Here is a 9,835-nt window from a genome sequence, read left to right as displayed (position 1 = left end):
CTCTCTTCTTTGATTTGCTATCATCAGATTCACTGTCAGATAAAGATTTTCTCTTTGTACCATCTTTCTCTTTACCAGCTTTTTGAGAATTAAGAAATGCTTCAATTAACTCTGGACAATCTAAATTTTCTTCTGGTTCCCAAGTATCGTCAGCATCTGTAAATCCCTTCCACTTCAAGAAATATTCCACCTTCCCATTCACTACGCGTCGGTCCAGTACTTTTTCCACCACAAATTCTTCAGGCTCTGCCTCTTCAACTTTTTTACTCTTTTCATTCTGTTTCTCACCCATTTTTTGCAATGTAGTTTTATTGGAGGCCATTTTTTACTGCAGACTTGAAGAGTTCACTGCTCCGAGCTGCTCCGGGAAGCGAGCCTGCGGCGTCTCCACAAGTATGTCTCTTGAAACGTTATTCCTCCATCTTTCCAAGCAGACCACAGGACTGTACATTGTATTGGAATGTCCTCAGAATGCTCTTTCAGTGATCAGGTAATGGAGTAAAATCCTCAAAGTCCTTTCTTATGGAAGAGGGAAGGCAGAGGGACAGAGAAACTATTCAAACTTCGTCTTCTTTCCTGTGGCTTATGGTCTCCTTCTCCTCTGCCTCCTTGGAAGCCACCTAGTCCTCCAAAGCCTCCTTGGCCTCTGCCACCAAATCCACCTCTGCCTCCTCTGCCTCCACCTCGGCCTCCAAAGCTTCCTCTGCCTCCACCTCAACCCCCAAAGCTGCCTCCACCTTGGCCTCCAAAGCTTCCTCTGCCTCCACCATGATCCCCGAAGCTACCTTCACCCTTAGGCTTGGCCCAGTCCAAGGTAACTTTGTTTCCATCAATTTCACCATGTTCCATGGCTTCCTTGGCAGTTTTGGCATCTTCCTCACTGTTGAAGTCTATAAAACTAAACCCTTTGGAGGATCCTGTTTCCCAGTCAGTGACTATCCTTGCATGAATAGAGCCATCAAAAGACTCCTTTACTATCTCCTTGGAGGTGTTCTCAGACAAACCTTTGAGTTTTAGAGGGCTGACTTCTTGTGTTAGGTGATCCCCTGGGTCCTTGCAACTCCAGCCTGATTATTCTGCCTTCAATTTCCCTTTTATTACAAGAATTTAAACCTTCTTTAGAATCTTTAAATGAAGCAAATTCTATAAATGCACACCCTGTGGATTTACCATTTTGACTCTGAGGCACTTTGATAAAAGTTGCCTTTTCAAATACTTCCTGAAGAGTTTCTTCAGTTGCGTTGTAGGAGAGGTTGCTCAAAACCAGAGTTTTCGATTTACCACTCCAAATGCTATTCTTTCTACCTCTATAGTCTTGATTTTGACCTTTCTCTCCAGTATAGTACAGAGAAATGGGTTGCCTATCATCTCTGTTCCTGCTCTCCTTCAAAGGTTTTTCTCTGCATCAGCTTCTGTCTTAAATTCAATATAAGCAATCCCTTTACTTTTTCCATCTTTGCAGATTATTCTGATCTCCATGGCATCTTCAAGTACTTCTTTTAATTCATCCTGAGTAACTTCGTAGGGAGATTTTTGGCCAAAAGCATTCTTCCATCTCAGTCTTTGTTATTATCTTTTCCTTTTGGTTTCTCTAGTTTAATTTCATTGCCAAAGACTTTTAAACCGGTGAATTCCAAAGCATTTTCCAGATCTTCAGCAGATTCAAAGTCAACATAGCCAAACTTCCTAGATGTAGCGATTCTGACACCCACAACAGCAAGATCATTTTTAGCAAAAACATCACTAGTACCAGGTTTTTTTGGATTTTTTTGTTTCATTTAATTCATCATGAGTGACATTTTAGGGGAGATTGTTGGCCAAAAGTATTCTTGCATCTAGATTTTACTTATTGCCTTTTCCTTTTGGTTTCTCTAGTTCAATTTCATTGTCAAAGACTTTTAAACCAGCAAGTTCCAAAGTTTTTTCTAGATCTTCAACAGAATCAAAGTCAACATAACCAAATTTCCTAGATGTACCAATTCAGACATCCAAAACAGCAAGATCATTTTTAGCAAAAGCACTAATACCAGTTTTTAATTCAGGAAGATATTTGTTATTGTTCATGTTTCCAACAAACAGATGGAAGGATGTAGTTGGTTCTGTGGCTTCCACCTTATGTTTCTTGGCCTCAGAGCTGCTTTCTGTTTAGTCATTTCCTTCTTTCATTTTCCAGGAACTTCTTTGACAGGCTTTCCTTCTTCCTCATCTTCCTCATCCTCATCTTCTTCTTCCTCATCATCCTCATCTTCTTCATCATCCATTTCATCTTCAACTTCAGCCATTCTTGGCTTTCACAGGCACAGCTTTTGCAGAGGTTTTCTTTCCTTTGACTGGTATGGTCTCCATAGCTTCTTCTTCAGACTCATCTTCCTCATCTTCATCTTCCTCCTCTTGCTCATCTTCTTCCTCCTCATCATCCTTATCTTCTCCTCCTCTGAGGCCAGGGAAGCAGCTGCTGCTTTCATCACAGCTGGCTAAATTCATCCTCATCTTTGTCCTCATCCTCAACATCTTCCTCACTGTCATCTTCCTCATCAGTGTCTTCCTTCTTGGCATTCTTGCCATTCTTTGCCTCCTTGGCTGGGGTGGCAGCTCCTTTCTCATCAGGAGTTGCTACCAGTGTTTGTTGGGTGTGGTTCCTTTCTTGCCAGGTGTCGTGACTGCTTGGGCTGGTGTAACGGTCTTCTTGGATGGTATGACAGCTGCCTTTCTGCCTGGAGTGACCGCTGCTTTCTTGGCAGATGTGGCAACTGCAACTTTCTTTGTTGGGGAAACTACCACCTTCTTTGCTGGAGTTGTGGCAGCCTTCTTACCTTTTTCTCTGAGAGATGACAACCTCTTCTCCACTGCTGTCATCTTCTTTATCTTCCAATATTTCCTCATCTTCACTGTCTTCTTTATTTCTTTTTTAATTTTAAACAAGAAGTTCGTTTAAACACTAGATACTTGACTCGAAGGGAAAACTAGCTAGGATTCCTTATTTTTCTTTAAGAGTAATTTAACCCTACTTAAAGACATATTGTCCTACATGTAACAGCTATGTACAAAAAAGTTATAAAATTATCCTTGATTTTATAATGATAATGAAAACCATTAAAATTCCCCAATCAAACAAGGTATGCAAGGATTTTTATGTTGTTTTTTTTTTTCTTTTTGTTTTTGTTAAAACAGTGAGAGCAAAATAACTTACTGGAATAAAAAGATAAGAGCTGAATGAGCTGCCACTAATGGAGAAAAGGGGTATTTTCACAGAACCAGTATTTTCCTCCATCCCATCTCCATTTGATGTCAATCAAAACATACCATTGGCCATTTAGTTTAAAAAATGCAATATGCTTGTGCACATACATCAGTTGCTTCATGAAGAATAAAGGAATGGGAAATGAAAATGAAAGAATAGAGAAAACTATACTGAAGTAGTCAGGATGTGGTGAAACCAAATTGCGGTTTTCTAATTGAGAATGTATTCTTCGTCTGTCAGAACAGAGTTCTCAAGTAAAGTAGCAAGTTCCCTTTTAGTAGACAGCTCCCATCAGCTGTTGGAACACATCCATTGTATCTTCACCCTCCATTTCCAACTGTGCAGGTGTGCCTGTTTTAGTTTCATTGATCAGCTGCCCATCAAATTGGAATCTGACCTGCCTCATTGACAAACCCTGTCATTCACAATAGGCTTTCATCAGTTCACTAAGTGGTGTATGCCTCTTAATCTTAAACTGCACCACAGAATCATCCTACCACAACACCTTCAAATTAATGATAGTTGTTCTCAGTCTTGACTCCTTCCTTGAGCTTTTTGTCTGCCATGGCAGGTGCAGAGGAGTCTCCTCAGCTGCCACTTCACAAAAAAGGTACCCAGGTCCTCACCAGGCATTAAGGCAACACCAGGAGCGGCAGAAGAGGGCGGCGGCGGTGGAGGAGGGAATCATTGTCTTCTTCTACTTCTTATGGAGAAGGAAGGGGTCACCTTGATTTTTACCAGCCTTAGGAGCTTCACCATGATGGCGGCTTATGATGGCCGAGTGTGTAGCGGGCGGGTGGTGCAGGTGAATCTTGAGGAACTCCAGCAACGTTGGTGGCGGTGGGCACTGAAGATCCCGGAGCCCACACGCTAGGCTGCCAGCTAGCGCTCTAGACTCAATAATTGGAGGTATTATTTTTTTAAGAAAGGGATTTTTGGGGACCGGTAGGTGGTGTGGTGGTTAAGCACTGGACTCCCACATGGTCAACTGTGGTTTGAGTCCCAGACCTGGAGGCTTGCTTTCTCACTTTCTCTCTCTCTCTCTCTGGAAATATTAAAATAATAATAATAAATAAAGTTAAATAATTTTTTAAAAAAAGAAAGGACATCTTGTTTAAGGTTATATTTTGCACTTTTACACTGAAAATGAGAAATCTAAGTAGAAGGAATTAAGTCTGCATAATGGTAAGCAGTATGAATAAGGGAAACAGTTGTTTGTTTACCAATCTCAAAATCCTGTGACAGGGAGATGGCAATCTTTGCAACTCATAAGACAAATTCATTAGCCAAAGGATAAGTGTGACAGGAAATATAAATACATTTCAAAGCAATTGAACAAGTTATGACTCACACAGTCTTTCATGACTTTGAAATATATTCAGCTCCTGGATTTAAGATGGCTTTAGAAGGAGCAATAGACATATTTTCTTGACATCCTTGTAGGGAAGAGAATTCAGGTGTGGATGAAGCATCTGTTCAAATATTCTCAAATAGCTCAGAAGTGAGAAAACTTTAAGAATGGCGCCAACGGATGGTGAAATGGTTAAGGTGCTGGACTCCCACATGGCCTACCCCTTTTGAGTCCCCCATGGAGGCTTGAAAATCATGCCAGACACACATGCATGTGTGCCTGAAATCCTGAAAAGAGAATGGAGGAGAAGGGATTGTAGGGTAGCCATCTCCCCCTGGGAAGATTTCTTACTTTCCCTCTTTCTGTTTCTTCCTGTCCCTCTCTGGCAAGTGCAAGTGCCCTATGGCAAAAACCTAAAAGAAAAAAATGTTAAAAAATTTTAGTATAATCAAAACATTACCTCAAGTTCATTCAACACACCATTTTTTATCTTTCTTCTTCTCTATTTCAGACCCAAGTACAATGAAGACAAACTTTCTGTAGTGGCTGCTCCCCTTTGATTGATAGTCAGAGGTCAGGACTCCAGCAGTTCTGATGAATGTATGTAACTTCTTGGTTCATCTCTATTGTTTCATCTTAAATTCTGCAAATGAGATGATGCAGATGAGCAGTACTGCAGTTCCTTCTCATTTGCATTTTATTAGCTTTATGACAGTTTCCTTCTTGCATGATATTACCTAATTACATCCTTCAAAGAAGCACTAACATATCACTCTCCACTTTCAATTATTCACTCCAGCGAAGGGAAGCACAAAACACCACCCTCTCACAGAAAATCCACTCAATACTCCATGGTGTGGCGGAATGGGACCACAATCCCAATCAAGAGTTTCTTCAAGCAAACTTTCTAGCCAGATAATAACACAAATTTCAGAAACATATACATAGGTCCAAAAGATATTACTCAAATTATTGTTCCTGTGATTTACCAAATTTATTCCAAAAACAACTTATTTCAGATAACTGGAATGTTTCCAAAGGTCATCCACTTGCAAAGAATTATGTTTTCCCAGTATTTCAAAGAAAGAGTTGTAGTTCTTAAAACCTTTGAAAAGAAAAGCTTTTCTGGAGGCCAGCAGGTGGCCTGGTGGTTACAGCACTAGACTGTCCCATGGCCAACCACAGTTTGAGTCCTAGACTTAGTGACTTGCTTTCTCTCTTGCTTTCTCTCTCTCTCTCTCTCTCTCTCTCTCTCTCTCTCTCATCTCTTCTGGTGAGTGCATGTGTCCTGTAACAAATTAAAAAATAATAATGATAAATAAAATTAAATAAATAATTCTTTAAAAAAACAAGCAAAAGATAAAATTTCACACTGTTGAAATTGGTGTGTAGCTTCTTAAGGGGTCTGCTACACCTTTTGCAGGTGGATGATCAGCTCCATGCACAATTGTAAAAGTGTCTCTTAGGTGCTCCATTTGTCTTCTTTCACTCTTCTATGTTGAGTGTAGCTTCCCATTAATCCTTGGTACTCATCTCAGGTATCCTATATACTAGACTTCCCTTTTGCTCTATTTCATTTCTACCTTATTCAGTCACTTGAAAAATCACACAAGGTGCATGTGCATGCATACCCAAAATCCCAGGAAGAGAAGGGATTGAGGTATGGTCATCCCCTATTGGGGGTAATTTTCATTTTCTTCTCACTGTTTCTCTCTGTGCCTCTCTGATGAGTACACTTGCCCTATGGCAAAAATAAATAAATAAATACAAGGGGCCAGCAGATGGCATAATAGTTACACCACTGGACTCCCGCATAGTTGACTGCGGTTTGAGTTCCAGACCCAGTGTCTTAAAACTCACACAACACGTGTGTGTGTATGCATGCCCAAAATCCCAAGAGGAGAATGGAGAAGGGACTGTGGCATGACCATCAGGATGATTTCTTGCTTTCTGTCTGTCTGATTCTGTCTGTCTCTCTGGCAACCACACGTGTCTATGGCAAAAAATCTCTCTTTTTTAAAAAATAACTATTTTTATTTATTTATTCATTCATTTATTTTACTATGACCAGAGAGAGACAGAGAGAGAGAGATAAAGTGAGAAAGCAAGCCACCAGGTCTGGGACTCGAACCATGGTAGGCTATGTGGGAGTGTCCAGTGCCTTAGCTACCACACCACCTGTTGCTTCCACAAAAAATCTCTTGAAAAAAATTAAAAAGCTTTATCTGTTTTCTTTATAGGATTTGTGTAGGCTACAAATGTTAAATCCATATACTTCATGATGTGATAGCTTGTCATGTTCCTTTCTTCTTTAATATTTTACAATCTTTTCATGAAAAAAAGAAATTGCTCATTTTTCTTGTCTTTTATTTGTTCCAGGTTCTATAGTCTCTAAGAGGACCATATTTAATTTCCAATTCCCTTTTTTGTTGTTGACCAATATTTTGTTGAAAAAATTCAAAGTACAATGAATGAGTCTTTAAAGAATAACTCCCAGTTGCTCCCAGAAATGTTTCTTAGACCGCACCTAATACCATTCATAGAGAGTAATAAACTACTGCTTTACCTACACATTGGCAAGAACCTGTTAGATATTCCTGCAGTCTATCTGATTTACTGATTCTTCCCTTCCTGATAAAGTTTCATGCCATTCTCAGACTTAGGGACTTAATTATGCACCATTCATTGTGTCGTAAAAGAAATCTAGAGATCTTAAATAAGATCAGCCCAAACACAGGTCCTTGACATTTCCGCAATCAATCTTCTCCACTCTGAGTATTCCTGTGCCTGTTCCTTGACAATCACAAGGGCCAACAATTCCAAAGTAGTCTGAATTTTAATAATCTTTGATATAAAACTTTTCTAAGGTGATTTTAGAATTGGAGTAGTTTCCATTGTCCAAATTGCCAGGGACATACTATATGAACAGAAACTATATTTCTGTTCACTGAATCGTGGTTCTCTCTCTCTCTCTCACTACTCTCCTCATTCCCTGCTCAGAGAACAATAAGTTAGTAAGACCACTAATGGTTTTGTTCTGCAGAAAACATATTGCTCTTGCCCCAATAGGCTACTTTTGTAGAGGTGTTGAAAAATTAAGATATACTAACCATCTTGTTTTAGCATGGAAAGGAAACAGAGACTCACAATATATTGAACTCCCACTACAGATCTTCTAAATGAAAATTATAGGTGTAATTCTCTAAACTCCAAACACACTGCTTAATACAGCAAATTACAGAAGTGATCTAGAAGTTCTCCAATTTCCTCTCTTCATATTCTATAAAAAACCTGCGTTAGAAATTTACTATTACTTTTTCTGCCAATTTTCTATAGAATACTTAATTACTGGATCAGCCAGTGGCATGATGGTTCAAGCAGTTGGATTCCACATGGGAAACCGTGTAGCTTGAGTCCTGAACCCAGTGGCCTGAAAAACGTGGGAGGATTGTGCATACATGCCAAAAATTCTAAGAGGAAAATGATAAGGAATTGCATCATGGCCATCTCCCCCGGGAGAACAGGGGCTTTCTCAATTTCTCTCTTCTCTCTCTCTCTCTCTCTCTTTCTGTCTCTCTCTCTTTCTCTCTGGCAAATGCATGCACCTCTAGCAAAAAAAAAAAAAAAAAGAAAAGATGTATACTTAATTGCTGACTGCTTTCTGGAACTCCTAAGGAAACATTGGGCAGACTTGATGAAATAAAGATTGCAGAAAAAGACTAGAGACCCAAGTTTTCAGGCAACAGAAATATATTCTGTTTTTTTAAATAATTATTTTAACTTTATTTATTATTATTTTCCAGTTTGACCAGAGAGAGACAGAGAGAAAGAGAGAGAGAAAAAGTGAGAAAGGAAGCCACCAAGTCTGGGACTTGAACCATGGTCTGCCATGTGGGAGTCCAGTGCCTTTAACCGGCACACCACCTGCCCCCACTCCCTGTTTTTTAAAAAGAATTATTTCATTTAACTTTATTTATTTATTTAAATTTGACCACAGGGGAACAGAATGAGAGAGGGAAAGTGAGAAAGCAAGCTCTCAGATCTGGCACTCAAACCGCAGTTGGCCATGTGGGAGTCCAGTGCCCTTAACCACTACGTTATCTGCCGGCCCCAACACAAGTATATTCTAACAATGACTTTCCTGAGAAGAGCTTTGAACGTGGGTCTCCGATCCCTTAGGAATGTTTGGGCCTAACATACGTAGGTTGCTGAGGAAGATATGTAGTGGACGTGGTGCATTTCAAATCATACGGCGTAGATAAATGCCTTCTCTGTTCCCCTATTAGGCAAGTACTATGTGCTATGCCCTGCCTAAGCTGTGAGTAGTTCGTTTGGGCCCAGTACTTTCCTGCAAATTTATGTTATTCTGTGTAAATTGGTTATTTCCTCTAGTGATTCTTCTCTGTCTGATTTTTTTCTCTGTCCCTGAACACTAAGGTGTTCATTCCGTGGTAAGAACGTTTTTTACTTTATGTGTATCACTGCAACAGAGCTCAGGTGTTTAGGATACTCATTATTTTCTAGATGACCACTTATTTTCTCTCTATCAGCCTTTAATGTTAACCTTAAAATGCGAGGAAAGCTATTTACCAGCTTTATTTGTTTACTAGCATTATTACAATACAATTGATATTCAATAAACTGCACACATTTAAAATGTGATGCAGGCTCTGTGGTCCTTTGAAAAGAATGTGGTATCTGCTGTTGTTGGGTGAAGTGATCCATAAATGTAGATCTGATCCTGTTGGTTGATAACATAGTTGAGCTATTCTGTATCCTTACTAATTTTCTGCTTAGTTGTCCTAGCAATTTGTCTATTTCCCCTTTCAGTCCTATTAGTTTTTGTTTAATATGTATATAATATGTGTGTATATATATATACATATATACATATATATAATTTTAATATATATTACATATTTATATATATGATATGATACTTTATATGTGTGTATGACAGAGGGAGAAAACACCCCCACCTCAGTCCCCTCTTCTCCATTTCTCCATCCTGTCAGGAATTTAGACATACATGCATACTTGCCTGGTGTATTTTCAAGCTGCCCGGGCAAGTAGTCAAAATGTGGTTGGTCATGTGGGATCAGCTTCCTTAACCATTAGTCTATGGGATGCCTTATTTCTTACCCTATTTCAAAGCTTATGTGTTTGGTACATAGCATTTTACCAAATACTTGATCTTCTTGGTGGGTTGATTCTTTTTTTTTTTTTTTTTGGAAGGACAGTTT

At 39.3% G+C, this 9,835-nt stretch overlaps 1 protein-coding gene and 1 pseudogene across 1 annotated transcript in view; one reads left to right on the top strand and one right to left on the bottom strand.

Moving 5' to 3' along the window:
- Positions 1-553: 553 nt before the first annotated feature.
- Positions 554-2,887, bottom strand: LOC102491992 (nucleolin pseudogene; annotated as a pseudogene).
- A 1,114-nt stretch (positions 2,888-4,001) lies between these two features.
- LOC106733617 (olfactory receptor 5V1) overlaps positions 4,002-9,835 on the top strand; it is a gene marked incomplete at its 3' end in the record, with an annotated part of 35,224 nt that continues 29,390 nt past the window's right edge. Inside the window, exon 1 of the mRNA XM_014583289.1 lies at positions 4,002-4,071. Within this exon, the coding sequence (XP_014438775.1) occupies positions 4,002-4,071 (70 nt within the window). The remainder of the gene's footprint in view (positions 4,072-9,835) is intronic.

Source organism: Tupaia chinensis, unplaced genomic scaffold (genome assembly GCF_000334495.1).
Source record: "Tupaia chinensis unplaced genomic scaffold, TupChi_1.0 Scaffold144247_1, whole genome shotgun sequence".
NCBI lineage: Eukaryota > Metazoa > Chordata > Mammalia > Scandentia > Tupaiidae > Tupaia > Tupaia belangeri.
Note: the sequence above shows the minus strand (reverse complement) of the source record. Positions and strands in the feature narration are given on the sequence as shown.